Source organism: Coffea arabica, chromosome 8e (assembly GCF_036785885.1).
Source record: "Coffea arabica cultivar ET-39 chromosome 8e, Coffea Arabica ET-39 HiFi, whole genome shotgun sequence".
Lineage (NCBI taxonomy): Eukaryota > Viridiplantae > Streptophyta > Magnoliopsida > Gentianales > Rubiaceae > Coffea > Coffea arabica.
The window spans coordinates 38,316,368-38,333,167 of NC_092324.1; the positions used below are offsets into that span (position 1 = coordinate 38,316,368).

At 34.4% G+C, this 16,800-nt stretch overlaps 1 protein-coding gene across 1 annotated transcript; it reads right to left on the reverse strand.

Moving 5' to 3' along the window:
• Positions 1-1,792: 1,792 nt before the first annotated feature.
• Positions 1,793-3,501, reverse strand: LOC113704744 (uncharacterized). Its single transcript, XM_027226618.2, has 3 exons — positions 2,968-3,501; positions 2,620-2,848; positions 1,793-2,493 (listed from the first exon to the last, which is right to left on the reverse strand). Exons 1-3 carry the CDS (start codon positions 3,499-3,501, stop codon positions 2,021-2,023), a joined length of 1,236 nt encoding a protein of 411 aa, XP_027082419.1. The 3' UTR covers positions 1,793-2,020.
• Positions 3,502-16,800: the final 13,299 nt, after the last annotated feature.

Genomic DNA, 16,800 nt, shown 5'->3' on the forward strand with positions numbered 1-16,800 from the left:
ATCCGTTATTCAATTGGGTTCGAGTTTTATTCCACCAATTTGTTGTTTAATTGGATTTGAATTTTATCCTATCAATTTGTTATTTAATTGGATTTGAATTTTTATTCCACCAATCTAATAGTTAATTGAGTTCGGATTTTTATCTCACCAATCTGTTATTTAATTGGATTCGAATTTTATCCCACCAATTCGTTATTTAATTGGGTTCGAGTTTTTATTCCACCAATCTATTATTTAATTGGATTCGAATTTTATTCCACTAATTTTTTATTTAATTGAGGTTGGGTTTTTATCCCACCAATCTATTATTTAATTGGATTCAAATTTTATCCTACCAATTCATTATTTAATTTGGATCGAATTTTATCCCACCAATCCATTATTTAATTGGGTTCATTTTTTATCCCGCCAATCCATTATTTAATTGGGATTGAATTTTTATTCCATCAATCCGTTATTTAATTAGGATCGGATTTTTATCCCACCCATCTATTATTTAATTGGATTCGAATTTTTATCCCACCAGTCTTTTGTTTAATTGGATTCAAATTTTTATCCCACCAATCTGTTATTTAGTTGGATTCGGATTTGATCCTACCAATCTATTAGTTGTTTGGACTTGGTTGGATCCCACAGATCAATTTAGTTTTAAAATAAATTTTAAATTTTCACTAGTTGTTTGGGTTTGAATTTAATCCCATTGAACAGTCTGGATTCAGGACAATCATATTCAGTTTACTGTTGGCAAGTCTCAGCGTCCACCACTCACCCTTATATCCCTTTTCTTGGAGCGTAATTGCATCCCTTTGTGCATCTTTTTCCACTATAATAACTTACTTTTCTTGATTGTTTTTGTTTAGTAATTGCATTTTATCACATGTTTTGTGTTTCATGTTTGGAAATTCTGAGAGTTATGACTTCTTTATATATGGAGAGATCCCTGATGGGACACACATATGTTTTTTCAGAGTTCATTTGCATTCGAACTATGTTTGACTTGATTCCCATGGCGGAATACGTAGGCAACTCTACACGAGTTTGGTCACGTCTTTTGTTTTTGTTCAATAATTTTAGCCGAGTGCTGGCTTGTTTATTTTAGTTCAGGTGCAGTTAGAAGAGACCGGTATGTAATTTGGTGTCTACGTCTTTGTCTAAAATTTCTTCGAAACTCCAAACAAAGAGGGGCAAGCTGTGAACACCAAAATTTTGATAATTTTTGGTATTTTCTTGAATTTTTGTCTATTTTAGGGAGTCATTTATTTTTAAGCATTTGAATGTCCATTTTTCTTGCTTTTGTAGATTTTTTTTGTCTTTAAAAAAAAGAAGAAAAATTTTTACACTCTCTAATCATTTCTCCTACCAAAATCCTATTAGTCCATTTTTTACACCCAATTTTTCATTGATCCTTCTTTTCATTTGGTAAAAATCTATCATTTTATCCCATTGATATTTCTTTTCATTTGGTAGAAACTAGCATTTTATACCATGGCTTTTTCTTTTCATTTCGTATAAAAAATCATCGGTTGTGTATGGATTATGAGTATTCCATTGAATAATTTGTGATTATTCGGTCAAATAGTCTGACCGAATAAGAATAACTCAATCCCGTATGGATAGTCGATTTAATGAGAATACAATATAGGATTCGCGTTTGGATAATATATATTCTATTCTGCAAGTATTAAATTTTTTCTAAACACCGCTTTTTTGGTTATATCACATTATTCACCTCAAATTGTAACCTCTTTGAATGAAAGTTGATATTATGTGATTTTATTTTGTGGCGACGAAATAGTTCTTCATAAAATTATGATATACCAAATTAAATATAGATTACAGTACTTTCAATACAGAGACGTGGTCTCACACTTGTGAAGCAAGCATAAAGGAATTAGGAAACATACAGACATGACACAAACAAGCAAATTTTGCGGAATTTAAAATGATGCAGTAGTACTTGGATTAACCTTATTCGCATCACACTAGTAGTAACACACAGTAGTCATTCGCTTCTAATCCCTCACCCTCGCCTCGCACTCCGATACGCATTCCACATTCCGTTTGCCATTGCATCTCTCATTTCATGCCATTCATTGACCTCTTCTTGCGAGGCACTTAGGGGTTGAATTTCTGGCATTGGCGGGACCCCACCTTCTCCTTCGATATCCATCTCTTGCTCATGATCATTGAATATGTCATCATCTGGTAATTCGTCCCGTATGAAATTGTGTAGAGTGCAGCAAGCTATCACCACATTTATTTGTGTACTCATATAAAAATTAGGTACAGGACCGCGTAGGATGGTGAATCTCCTTTTAAGCACCCCAAAGCATCTCTCAATTACATTTCTAAGTGATGAGTGACGAGTATTGAAAAGTTGCTTCGGGGAGGAACACCCACGCCGACCCTGTGCAGGTTGTCGAGGTGTTCCACGATAAGGTACAAGAAATCTAGGAACATTTCTATATGCCGAGTCCACAAGGTAGTATTTTCCTACAAAATAAAGTGGAATAAAGGTAAAAAATAAGTAAGTACACACTACGATTTCTTTAGTCATTCACTCACATACAGTGGCAAGCACATAATTGGACAAAAATTTATAAAAATATTGTCATGCACCTGGAGGGGGCATCGGAAAATGTGTAGGTCCTGTTAGTGCTCCGTCCAAGACACGTGCATCATGGGCGCTTCCTTCCCAACCAGCATAAATATATGAAAAGCGCATATCAAAATCACAAATGGCTAGTACATTTTGAGTTGCTTGTCCATGCCTATTCGTGTACGCCGCTTGCTGTCCAAGTGGCGGATGTGCTGGAACATGTGTACCATCTAATGTACCTACAGCATTCTTGAACATTTGATAAGCTAGTTAGTTGGTAAATGCATAATGAAATTTGACACGATCATTGGATATTAATGCACAGCATGTTGGAACCAAAGGGTAAGCAATACTTTATACTACTTTACCGTAAACCACTGGGCAAATCTCCGATCAGTGTAAATCTTAGGATGCACTTCGTTCTGTCCTCTTGGACGAATGAGAATTTTTCCCAACTCACAAAGCCCCCGTAACACCTCATGAATGTTCCGGCAGATGGTCTCCGGGGAATGTTGGAATCGTTCAGCCAGGCACCGCATTCGATGATTGTGGCTTAACATAACTAATGTCATGCACACTACTTCCTCTATGAGGACTCTTTTCTGGGGATTTTGCGGTACATATCCTCCACTCACAAGAATGTCACATAAGCGCATGAAGTTATCCACCGTTATTCTACAGTTCTCAAGTACTCTTGCAGGATGACCATTAATCACTTCGTGCACATACGCGCGGCCAGATAGCATGCTATTTCTGCATGGTAGAGGCAATATATATCCTACTAGACGTTCAGCCACAGGGTTGAATAGAATAACCATCGCCCATTGGATGAGTTGCCAGTCGTCGTCATCATCATCAGCATTATTCGAAGACGATCCCCAAGTATTCCAACTGTTATCCATATTTGTATTTTGGCTGCCTATGAAATCTGGTACACCACCTGTCCAAACGAAACTTTAGCTAATCTATTGAACGGATGACTCCAAAGTTAGCTATAACATCAACAAATTTCATGCAGTAACATACCTATTGCCTAGCTAATATACCTGTTGCTAATAAATTTGTCTAGTTTAGCTAATATTTTTAAGAGTTTAGAAATGTAATACACCCTAGCTTAGGTAATATACCTTAGCTAATATTTTTTAATAGTAGAAAAAACCAAAACTGATTGTTATAGTAATATACCTTAGCTAATATTTTTAATAGCTTAGCTAATATACCACTGGGCTAATATGTTTTAATAGTAAAAATAACCAAAGTCCCGTTTTTATAGTAATATACCTTAGCAAGATATTTTTAATAGCTTAGGTAATATATCTTAGCTTAGCTAATATACGATTGGGCTAATAGTTTTTAATAGTAAAAATAACCAAAAGTAATTTTTATAGTAAAAGATAGCTTAGCTAATATTTTTAATAGCTTAGCTAATACACCTTGATTGATAGTTTTTAATAGTAAAAATAACCAAAAGTAATTTTTACTATTAAAAGATAGCTTACCTAATATACCTTAGGTAATATTTTTTAAAAGTAAAAATAAGCAAAAGTAATTGATATAGTAATATACCTTAGCTAATATTTTTAAGAGCTTACCTAATATACCATTATTCTAATATTTTTTAATAGTAAAAATAAGCACAACTAGTTTTTACAGTAATATACCAAATGTAATAGTTTTAATAGCTTAGCTACTATACCTTAGCTAATATATCAACTCATAATATACCAACAGTTGCATATACATATATATATGTATGTATATATGTACTACATTCAAAATTTCGTAATTAAGACTAGAGGTAGCTTGGTTGGAAGATTTACATTTATACAAACAGTTACTAAAATAACTAACATACTAATGGAAGCAACATATTGGTAGTTCACTAGGGAATTTTTAACAAAGATATGCTCAAAATAAGTATATAATATGGACGGGAATGAGGTAGGAACTTTATATAAAAAACACATTATTTTGAGACTCACATATTCTTGTAATTCCCAAAATAAGAGATATAACATTATAAATGAGAGATATAACCTGGGCTATGGCAAGCGCTAGTTACAAGAGCAATAAGGCCGGGGATGTACCAGAATGCCTATGGCTTCAACACTGCCTCGGTTTCTGAAGCTAGTAGTTCGATATAGGAAGTCTTGTAGACACTGATGAACTTATGGCTTTATAGAAATTTGACAGCTCTCATGGAAACCAACCAATTTCATCTACCGACTGTAGACATGGTGAAATAGCTGCAGCCACTTGTTCATAAAAAAAAAAGCTGCAGCCAAATAATGCATTGCATGTCCGTAGCTTATTTTTGATTGATAGATCACTGATGCTCGGACAAATAAGCACGCGAAGACAGCAGTGATTTTTACTTAAAGGGGCCATTGAATATGTTAAAGGCGTGTCCGAATATCCCGTGAACTACTGTGTTACCCATGTGCCGTTTCCTGCAAATAAGCTATCGGCCAAGCACCGCAATATCCCCCAGCAATCAAAAGAAGGAAAAGAATCTAGCATAGTAGTAGTCCATGTGAAATGCTGCCCGCATGTTCAGGCGTGGGCCTGTAGTATTTGAATGAGAGGAGTAGTGTCATATGCTATTTGAAAAAAAGAGTTGTCAGTTAGTGGGTGTCAGTAAGGCACCATTGTAGTCACATTGAATTGAAATCCCGGCTGGAATCTATCTTTTGTAAATGTACAAACTTTATACATACAGCTGCGTAGAGATGTTAAGGCATAGGAACTTTATATTTATAAATATTGGTCCTATATATATACATATATACAAATGCTTGCTTTTGATTCACAACAATAAGAAACGAACCAGAACGTGAGAGCTGTACTAAAGCTAGCATTTAAATAACCACAAGAGTAGCCAGCATTTAAATAACCAGCATTTAAATAGCTAGCATTTAAATAACCACTAAAGCCAGCATTAATCAATTGGCCAATAAACCAATGCCAATCAACTAAGGGGCCATCCAGACTTCCTGCGCATAAAGAAACTATCTAACATTTTTAATAGCTAATATAATTGAAGAAAATGAAGAAAATTCCACATAAATGAAGAAAGTGAAGACAAATAGGCATTCAAAACGAAGCAATACAGAATGTTCATAAGCCGCAGGAAAGTTAGTGTCTCAAATACAGACCTAATCCAAGTCTAAGTCAATTGTCAAGCAAAGTACATATAATATCCGCAAGACTGGGAATTTTTAGTCATAGACAAGCAATCCAAAATTGGTCCTCCAAGACACAGTTATAGAACCCAGCCAAATTTCCATTTGATGTCCAGTAAGGCACCATAAACGAAACTCCAGTTATAGTTGCCTATGCAGCAACTATTTCGGATCAAGAATGGTATCAGCATACCAATACTGGAAGCCTTCATCCGACTGGAGAAACATGTGGCACCACCTCTCGGAATTTTCAAACTCTTTCATGCAAGCAAGACGTTTCCGGGACCACAGTTCAACGGGCTCATGTCTTGGGTAGCATTTGTCCCAAACTTTTAGCGCCGCTACGCACCAGTCATTTCGTCTAGTGTTTTCCTCAATTTTGATCTAAGACAGCTTGCCGATGTTCGTTGCTGCGTATCGTAGAGCTTCCCTGGTCTTCTGAGACTTAGTGCTCCTTGAACCATCGTAGGATGATGTCCCCCGACTCGATACTGGGCGTTTACCCGGCGTACTAGCAACGAATTCGACTTCTTCATCCCGCACTGGAATGTAAACATCCTCCCCCCAAAAGTCTGAGGTTGGTCCATCAACCTTTGCCTTCCTCTTATGCCTTGATGCGGCCGCGGTGGTCTTTTCAGCAGAATAAAGAGAGTGGTGGACATCACTCTGAGCAGACGAATAGGCATGCTTTCCGGTGGCTGTTCAGCTCTCTAGAATTTCTCCCAATTCATAGAAGCAACCGCAGCTGCGGCCTTCTTTGAACCTCCCATAGAATTTGTTTTCCTGCAATCCATGTGAAATGCCAACTAGTTCAACTGGACAAGCTGATACGGTTTATATAAAAAGCATTCTTGCTGTGTACTACTAAGCTGTTATTTCAAATAAAGAGATTACACATCACCAGGCCAGCAATCAATCGTGATAAGGCCAGAAATGAAAGACATATACCTATAGCATTACACAGCAGTCAATCCAAGCCAGTAGTATCAGATACGTAGGCCAACAATGAAGCATAAGTCGGCCACAATTAAATTACACAGAACAGGCCAATAATCACCTTAAATTATTACTGTACCAACCTAATCAATGCATAGGAATTTGTCCTCCCCTCTCAATTACATTTAGGGGGCAATAGTACTCTACAAGATTAATAAAGCAGCCTCCAAACATAGGAGGGAAGCCTTAAAGTGCACATCAATACTATCAACCTAGTGCGGCAGCAATGAAAGTCATCAAACACTAGACCAAATATTACATAAGTCAAAGTTTCAGCGACCCTGAAGCAGTGACGACTCAATATTCCATAATATATCACATAAACACACAGGGAAACATATCTATCGAAGCCTAAGGGCATTTTGAGATACAATTAATAGAGACATAGAAGAAGTTTACCCGCTTTAGAGCGCTCCATTTTTCCTTCGTAGCCTGAAAGCATAGAAGCTCTGAATTAAACCCAACTCCCGTCTCAGCCGTGGTTTGGGACATCCCCGATAAGCGGACGAAACACTTCCACTCGGATTCCAACCTATAGAATTTTGAACGGTACTGTTCCCACCTCAAATTGACGTGGCACTTGTCGTTCATGTGTAGGCTAAGATGGTGCCAGTTTGACCTCCCCTTTTGGTGCTTGTCCCAAGCACCATTCCTGTGCCACTCTACAAGTGTTGCAACGAAAGTTGACTCAAGCGTAGGGTGATTTTTCCAATCGGCCACTTCAGATTCATCATTCATCTAATGCAATAAACCAGAATAATCCATAGTAAATAACATTTAGATTGTACAAGGAAACACATAATAGAGACAAGTGGGTGCTGGTACTTCATAGTAGGAACCGCTTGCATACCTTTACGAAATAGTTTCTCGCACAAGCAGCCAAATCGTTTGAACCGCTCTCGGAATGTGCTTGCTGGACTGCATGAAAGTGAAATATACGCAATGGTAGTAAATTTGGTTCCATTAATGAAGACAAATAGGCATTCAAAGCTGTCAGCAAGCCCAAGTGCACAATTTTTGGGTGAACATATTATGAGATCATTAACGAATGGATAGAAACTGAAAATAATAGCAACTGAAACCAAAATTATATGTCGAGGAAGCTCTTACCGCTACTCTTACGTACTCGACGACGCTTATGTGGCATATAAACCAGGATACAACGAAAAATGGCAGAACCTAAGAGCCACACACCAACTGGCTGCTTTAAAAAAAAAAGGCAGCAAAAATGAGAATTTGGTGACAAATAGTTCGTAGTAAAACCTTTAACATACCAGCAAGCCTATTATGATGCCTTTAATTGGACAGAGACAGCAGACTCTACATCGTGGACTACATAGAAAGGTAAAAATCAAGAAACTTAGGATCCAAAATGCAGCTACATGGATTAACCTGGGCAATAACCCTTTGCGTCAACTGCGCTTGGGATGCTCTAGTAATGACACTTCACTTATGTTTAGGAGCTGAATCAGATGATTCACAACAAAGGACTTGGGGATGGTTCTATACTTCTATCATTTCTGTCTACCTTTAACATATTAATATGTTTTTTTACAAGTGTGCAAATAATCTTGGATAACAAGACATATATGTTACATATCCAAAAAAAAAATAAAAATAAAAGGAAGGCCACACTTGTTATAGATTGTATTGAGATCACAAGTTTCATATATTATCAGATTGTATTGCAGTAGAAGCATTGAGAACTTACTTTCTTATGTAAATTTAGATTTATTTCAAATATGTCATGCAACTTGGAATTAGGACAAATTTGTTATGGCATATATACCTTAGAAAGAAATTTAAACCAAGAGTGCTCCTCCATCCTGGCATTCTATAATACTTTTCGTTATGCAGCAAAAAGCTAGGGAACATTTTTAAAGCAATTGGCCCCTTTAAACTGGCCTTCTTTTGTCCCACATACCTGGTAACTGGCGAAAAATGGCCACTTTTTTTGGGTATTATTTTACTCTATTAGACATTGTCAGGTCAGCAATGTGAAGAGAATAAATTTGAATCATGAATGTGAAACAGATATAACTTACACTTCAGTATCTATCCACAGTTTTCCATGCCAAGAATTTAAATAGTACTACATCAAGGCTTCAAGGAAATGGAGCATGGTAATTTTTTTTGTGTAGAAATTAAGGAATGAAATTATCATCTGAGGTTACATTTTGTGCAACAAAGAAGACAGGCTGCAGTTCCACAGGATTTCTTCTTGGAGCCTGGACAAAAGAACCACTGCATCTTCTCTGCTGGATGGTAGACTTAGAATTTGGATTTCAACAAGTCTTACGAGTTTTTGATGTTTCCACCTAGTTTGAGATGGTATCAACTAGGTAAAAGAAACCAATTTTTTTTATCCATAAAAAAGGGATCAGTGTACTAGTTCTATAATAAAATATTGAGACAAAGTCCTAAATTCACGTTCCTACTGTCTAAATTCATACCGTTAACGCAGCAATGACTCATACCATTAGTATTAACTAGAAAATGAAATTGAGAGTCGAAAGTGTAAATTTAAAATGGAGGCACGTGAATTCATCTTTTATATCCGAGATTGAAATTGTGCATGTTAGGAGGAGTAAAATTTTTGCATAAAGAATTAAATACCAATTCATAAATAAAATGAGTTAAGAATTGGCCGCCGCTGTGAAAGAAATTGACGAATCAAATACTGCTGCATATTTGTGTTTACACAATTTTCAGATTGTGCAGGGAAGCTAATTTTGCCAGTGGAGCTACCGAACGCTAATTACAGAATACAGAGAGGACTCGGGCACTACATACCCATTTGCTTCTTAACATAATGGCAAACTGGAATGGATCAGAAGAAATTTGAAAGAAAAAATCCCATATTCATCTGCAAGAATGGGGGAAAACGTACCTTGAGGCTCAAAATTTGGAAGCCACGCACACAATATAGTAGGGGCTAGATAGAAAGCATCAGCGCCGGCAACAGCCGCTGGTGTCGCTGCTGAAGCTTAATCGAAGCCAATTTGACAGCTTTAATGCAGATCCGTTCTTCTTGTTAATGCAAACTTCACAAATTGCTGGTCATTTGCTTGGCGGAACAATTACTAAACCCACCGGCTGAGATAAATGATATGTCAGTAGAGGTTGGGGGTGATGAAGAGGGGGAGTAAAGAAGAAGAGTAAAGGACTAGGCCAATTTGTCGGCTTCTCCCTGACACAAGACAACGGTCTGAAAAATTTTCAAGCGCTTTACTGTTTTGGGTCTGAAAAAGTTGGATGCATTATTCGGTCAAGAAAAGTTGTAAAATATTGTGAATTTACTGTTCCGGAATATAAAAAACAAAATATTATCAGTCCAAACAAAGCCATCATTTTCCAACCTAATCCCTTCACTAACTCCCCACTCTCTTGGTCTTTTTTTTCCTCTCTCTCTCAACACACTGACACAATAACAACTCCAACCCTCTCCCTGAATCTCTCAACTCTCGGCTCTCTCTCTCTCTCTCTCAATTTTTTTTCCTTTTTTTTTTGGTTCAAGAGGACAAGACACAACCTAACAACTCTAACGACACAAAAAAAAAAAATTCCCCTCGGCTCTCTCAATCGGTTCTCTCAACTCTCAAACACTATCACAAACGCTCCCACTCAAAACTCTCCCTCGCTCTCTCGGCTCTATCCCTCTCTTTTCTTTCAATTCACACAACACACCCATACACAAATTAAACACAATAAAGCAAGCAACAAAGGGTTGAAACCTAGGAATTCCTTCAAAAACTTTGACTGAGAAACTCTTGCTCACATTGAGGTATTTTCCAGCTTTGTTAATCATGTTAAACCCATGTTTTAATTGTTTAATTTCTCTTGTTTTTGCTGGTTTTGTTGTTGTTATTATGTTGTTGAAATTTGGGACTAAGTTATAAACAAGATTTAGGAAAGGAAAATGATTTTGTGTATGTATGCTGAGTGTTTGGTAAAATGCCTAAATGAAGATTAAGTTAAAGGAGAGAGTTTTTGTGGACATTTTCATTAAAATGGATGGTTATAGCTAGTATGTGGCCTGAAAAATATTTGGTGATTCAAATTTTTGGAGTTTTTGAGCGTTAAAAGCATTGAAATATTTTTTTTCATTTTTGGGCTGTTTTGCTTTAATGTATCATTTTGTTGTTTTTTTTTTTTTTTTTTTACCAAACTAAGGTCATAGTTGCGCCCTAAAATCCATAAGGGTTGTATTGGTATATATTTTATGAATTTTAATGGTGATCAGAGTGGTTTTAAAAAATAAAAATTAGACTATTTTTTGTCAATTTTGCTACTTTCCATTTGTTTTTTGCAAAAACTAAGTCCAAAAACAGATTCTACGCAAAAAATTTAGTTGGAGGGTGTATTTTGGTGAATTTCTGTTATCGGAGAGGTCGTCGGCAATCAGCGGCTGGAGGTCGTCCAGCGATGGCGCTGTCACTGGTGTCAGCCATGATCGTTGGCTGAAGCTTCTGCCTTCTTGGGAAAGAAGAAGAAGAGAGAAATGAAGAAGAAGAAGAAGAAAAAGAAAGAAAAAGGAAAGAAAAATGTTGGACTTTTTTTTTTTATTTCTAGTGGGCTCATGGCTTATTTTCGTTGGGTTTGTGGTTGGATTTTTGGAGATAAGCCCAACATTTTATTATATGTAATTTTGTTTAAATTTTCTTTGAACTTTTTTGTATTTTTTTATAAATTGGTCTGCGTTATCTTTTGGGCTACAGAGTAGTCCAGCTGACCATATTAAAAAAAAAAGGCCCAATTTTTGTTTCTTGATATTTTGCCAAATCAGAAATTGAATGTTGCAATCTAGACCCTAATCTTTTAAATAATTTTATTGTGACCCAAACATTTTAAGTTTCTTTCACTTTGGTCCTTAATTTAATTATATTTTGGCCCCTAAACTTTATCTTAATTTAATTTTGACTCCTAAACTTTTAAAAAATTATATTTTGATCCTAAAAATTTTCTTTTTTTTGCAATTAAGTCCATAGTGTCTTTTTTATTTTCTTTATTGTGATTTTTTTTCTTTAATAGCTAATTATATTACTCTTGAGTATATTCAACTTGTAATTTTTAGATGTTCTTAAGTTTCTTTATGTTTGACATATTAATGTGAATCTAGTACATTTATTATTATTATTATTATTATTATTTCCAATTAAATTGGTGTCATGATCTTTTTGTTGATTTTGAGTATAAATAGGTAACTTTACCTCATTTAGCCACCACTTCAAAAGAAAAGTACCCCTATTATCCTTTAAATTTCAATTATATATTCTTATGTACTCCTACGTACTCCTATATGTTTATATGTTTCTACATGTTTTGTTATTTATTTAATTTAAATATTTATTCAAAATTGTTAATATTTGTTTAGTTAATTTTAGAATTATTTGGGAGGTACTTAAATACCTCAAGATGTAATAGATAGATAATATTTTGTAAAAATTGTAACTAGATAGGCCAATGTAATAGACAGGATAAATAAATTTATTTTATTATATTTCCCCCCATTTTAGATTGTAGTTAGGTCTCCCATTGTAATAGATAGGTTTTGCGTGTTTATGTGTTTATGTGCTTATGCGTTTTACTCACTTTTCTTAGGATTTTTGTATCTAAATATTATGCTTATATGTTATGTGCTATATGCCCTTAAATATTTACTTATTTTAATTCATGTTTTATTTGTTTTATTATGTATTATGAATGCATAACGTCACCACATTAGTCTAACACTAGCTGTGATTTCTCCCTCCACTTCTTGGTTAGCCCAATACTAGTGAGAATTTCTAGAAATGGTCTAGTCCAACGCTAGATCCTTATGTCCTCCACGCGTTAGATTCATCTTTTGTGTGTCATTCAATACATTTTCTGGCATTTTTCCTATTTTAGGCCATTTTTCTCATATGCATGATATTTCCTCATATATTATTCCCTTGCCCTCTATATGTATGAATCATAACATTTAGAATTGCATCTCATTTAGAAGATTAGAAAACAAGTTAGTTCATTCGCTTATCTAGGCTAGAAGAGTCGCTTTTCTAATATAGGAAATGGACAATTATAGCTTTTTAACTTAAATACTCCATTAATCATCCTATAAGAAAGACAATTGTGTCACGAGTTTTTGTCCCTCGTACCTATTATATTGCATTTCTTTTTCTTTGATCACTTATACCTATATATATATATATAATTTAATTTCCTTTTCTTCGAATTTCATCTTTGCATGCTCGTGACCCTTTCAAGAGATTATTTTGGACTTCGCAATTAATGCGATTGGTACCAATTAAACCTTGAATGGACATCTTGTGCCTTTCGATATCTTTTTTAAATTTAAGTTTGCATCCATATAGGAAGCATCTAAATGTGATAAATTTATAGGTTAGATTAATAAAATTTTGACTAAATCTCGCAACTAGTTTAGATTAGGTTGAAAGGGTACTGTAGGTTTGAACCGATTAAACCTTTGCCTTCTCTTTCTTCAACCGTGACTCCCGAATTCATTTTCGCTTATTTTCAAAGATCGAGAGTTGTCGAAATGGGTTTTATTTCATTTTTATTTTGTTAAAAATATTTTTGGGTGACTTGATACATCTAAACTCAATACCAAATGACGATTCCTATTTTCTTAACAACCCTTTTTAGACTAAATTTTGGGCCTAAACTATCACCTTTTTTAAAGTCCCATTTTAGGTCCTTTTTCACTTATTTTATTTTGTAAAAAATAAAAGCACATTTTTGTAAAATCCTTTTTCATCGTGAAAAATAGGGCACGACACCATTTACATTTGTTGTTCTTCCAAACTAAGGATGGAGAAATTTAGGTTTTTACCATTGTTACAGAAATCTATGCTTATTCTAGGTTGTTTCTTAACCATATATTTCAGAAGGTTGCAAATATATGACAAAAGAAAAAGAGATTGAACGCATCTTATCATTGATTGAAAAGGTCCATATCGAAAGCTAGAATCTAAGCATAGAAAAAAAAAAAGTAAACAAGATGTTTTCATCCCTTCATATGTTTCTATTGAATTTAGCAACAGTGCCTTACAAGTTGGCTCTAAACTTTGTTTTGCGTCCTTACAAAGAAATCATGCAATCTTTTGTAAGGCCCGGGCATTCCACAAAAGTTCAGGTAGTATGTAGATGTATGCTAATTGCCTAAGCTAACTTAGTGAAAAAGTTGTGTCTAAAATTAGTAATTGACTACTGAAGAAATGAACCAATTCTGGAGTAGTTTAATTTTAGAATCAATATTTTTTACTCAAACTGATTGGATGGCTTTAGCACAAACCAAGCTAAACCCCGATCTGCAGGTTTGATAATGCGTATCCAATTTGAAGCATATCTTCTCAAGCTGCCTCTCTTATGAGACTAACCCTATCAAATGAAATGTTTCAAAAAGAAGATGGGATTAATATTAGAAAATAAACTGAAAATAACCAAACTTTTCATCCTTAAAACCTGCGTAAATGATACAGAGATAACTTGTAAATTTCACAATTAAACTAAAAGCTTGGTAAGGAATTTCATCTTTAAACAGTTTAGTATTTAGATACATTTTGTTGCTCAGATGCATGACCATAAATTACAAACACCGCGCCTTTTTTATAGATGATCCAGGCGGTATGGGAAAACCATTTCTCTATAAAACCCTTCTAGCAGATGTAAGAATAAGAGAATTTCTAGCACTCACAAATGCTATGTTGGGAATCACAACTTCTATTTCACTTAGTGGAAGGACTGTACAATCCCATTTTAAAATTTCCATAGATGTTTACGATAATATACCTTGTAAAATTAGTAAACAAAACTTTTTAAGATTGATTATTAAAGAAAATAAAACCAATCATTTGGGATCAAGTGCCTATGTGTAAGAGAGCTACTATTGAAGTTTTGGATCATCTCTTAGATGACCTAATGGATTCAAAAGATATTTTTGGGGGAAAAGTAGTTGTTCTAGGAGGTGACTTTAGACAAACACTTCCATTTGTTCAAAAAGGAACAAAAAATAAAATGATAGATTCGTGTTCAATAAATTCTCCATTATGGCAGAAACTTGAGAAACTCAATTTGAGTGAAAATATGAGAGTCAAGTCATATCCAATGTTTTCAGAACCGGACCGGACCGGCCGGTTCGACCGGTTGGACCGCGAACCGGCCATGTCACCGGTCCGGTCTAATGCTAAAGCCGGAAGTTCATGGAGAACCGTTGAAACCCGGACGAACCGTGCGAACCGTTAAGAACCGTGAACCGGCGGTTTTTTAAATTCTTCAATAAAATATCAAGAATGGTGTAGCTAAGATTCGAACCTGGGTCTCCAAGTTTGGATATGACAATCTCACCGCTAGACTGTAGTTAAGTTAGTTGAGAATTCTACTTAACTAAAAAATATATTAAAACATCAAGTTCTTCTCTTTATTTTTTTTTCAATTTTTTCTTCTTAACCATTTTTAACCCAAATATCCACAACAAGATTTTCTCAAGTCTTCACCATTATTATCAGGTTATTATCTTTAGCAAATTGTAAACAAATTGAAAATTTCAACTTTTCTTGTTTTCCAACATCTTAGTAAGTTTAATTTTTTTCTTTTCAAGGTTTTTTTTTCTATATTATTATCTTTAGTTGATTTTTTGCATTTTCTTCTTTTTCCCCTCAATTTTCATATGTTTCCCTCATTTTTGTTTTATTTTTATTCGATTAATTAAGGATGAAATTTTTGCAAAAGTAGTGCACATCCGTGTAGGAATTGGGTAGGAATTACAAATAATAACATTGGGCTGGTCAAAAATATGGTAGTTGGCACATAATCGAAGCTATTGATAATTGAATTTAAAATAATTAATGGTATAGGATCATTGAATTTAATATAACATGTTAATTAGTAATGTTTAGTAGCAATTAATTTTTTATGTGTTTAACTGTATATTTGTTTTTCAAAAATTTTTAGTTTTTTTTAGTTTGAGCAATTAGATTTATATTTTTATAATAAAATTTTAACTTTTTCAGCTTAAGTTGATGAAATTGTGAAGGTGGTGTGGTTGCTTATCATGCCACTGATAAAAGTTTGCTATTCAAATAGTTTGTCTTAACTTGAACTCTTTTATGGATTTTTTTAAGGGTTGTAAAAGAATTTCAATATTTAATTTATTTATTTTTTGTGTTTTTATTTGTGATAATTGGTGAACATTTGGATTGTATCTATTTATGTTTATAATGAATTTATGAAAACTTATGGTGAATTATGATATTTTAATGATATTTATCATTCCATGTTTTATGTATAACTTTTAGAAAATTTATTATTATCATAACTTAAATTAAGTTATGTTGGTAAAGTTCAAGTGTAGAATGAAACCTGCTTAGTACTTAACACTAAAAAAAAAAAAAAAAAAAAAAAAAAAAAAAAAAAAAAAAGTGAACCTTTGAACCGGCCGGTTGGACCGGTCGGACCGGTCGAACCGCGAACCGGCCACCTCTCCGGTTCACTGACCGGTCCGAGTTTAAAAACATTGGTCATATCCCTCATTTAGTGAATTTCTATTAAGAATTAGAGATGGGACATTACAAACAGAACCTAATGACATGGTAAAAATCCCATTTTCAATCTTAATCAATTATACATATGAAATTGATGCTCTTCAAAAGTTGATTGATATCGTGTATCCTGAGTTCAGTAGTCACTCCAAAACAGTGCCCTTTTCATAGAAGAGGGTAATCTTCACTGCAAAGAATAACTTTGTAAATCAGATAAATAATGTTCTCATAGATAAGTATCTAGGTGAATTAACTGAGTACTTGAGTTATGATGAGACGCTCAATGAAAACCAACAAGTTGAGTATATTGATCTATTAAATACCCTAACTCCTAGTGGTTTGCCACCATATAGATTATTGTTAAAATCAAATGTGCTAATAATCCTTCTGAGAAATATTGATCCTCCTAAAGGATTATGCAATGGTATGAGACTCATAGTTATATCCCTGAGTAAAAATGTCATTCATGCTAGGATTTCATTTG

Bases quoted from the DNA above. Each gene is read 5' to 3' on its own strand.
- LOC113704744 (XM_027226618.2), bottom strand. From the start codon at position 3,501: ATGGATAACAGTTGGAATACTTGGGGATCGTCTTCGAATAATGCTGAT. The intron at 2,849-2,967 runs GTAAAGTAGTAT...CAAATGTTCAAG, and splicing joins GATTTGCCCAGTGGTTTACG to AATGCTGTAGGTACATTAGA. The intron at 2,494-2,619 runs GTGCATGACAAT...TTTATTTTGTAG, and splicing joins TTTTCCGATGCCCCCTCCAG to GAAAATACTACCTTGTGGAC.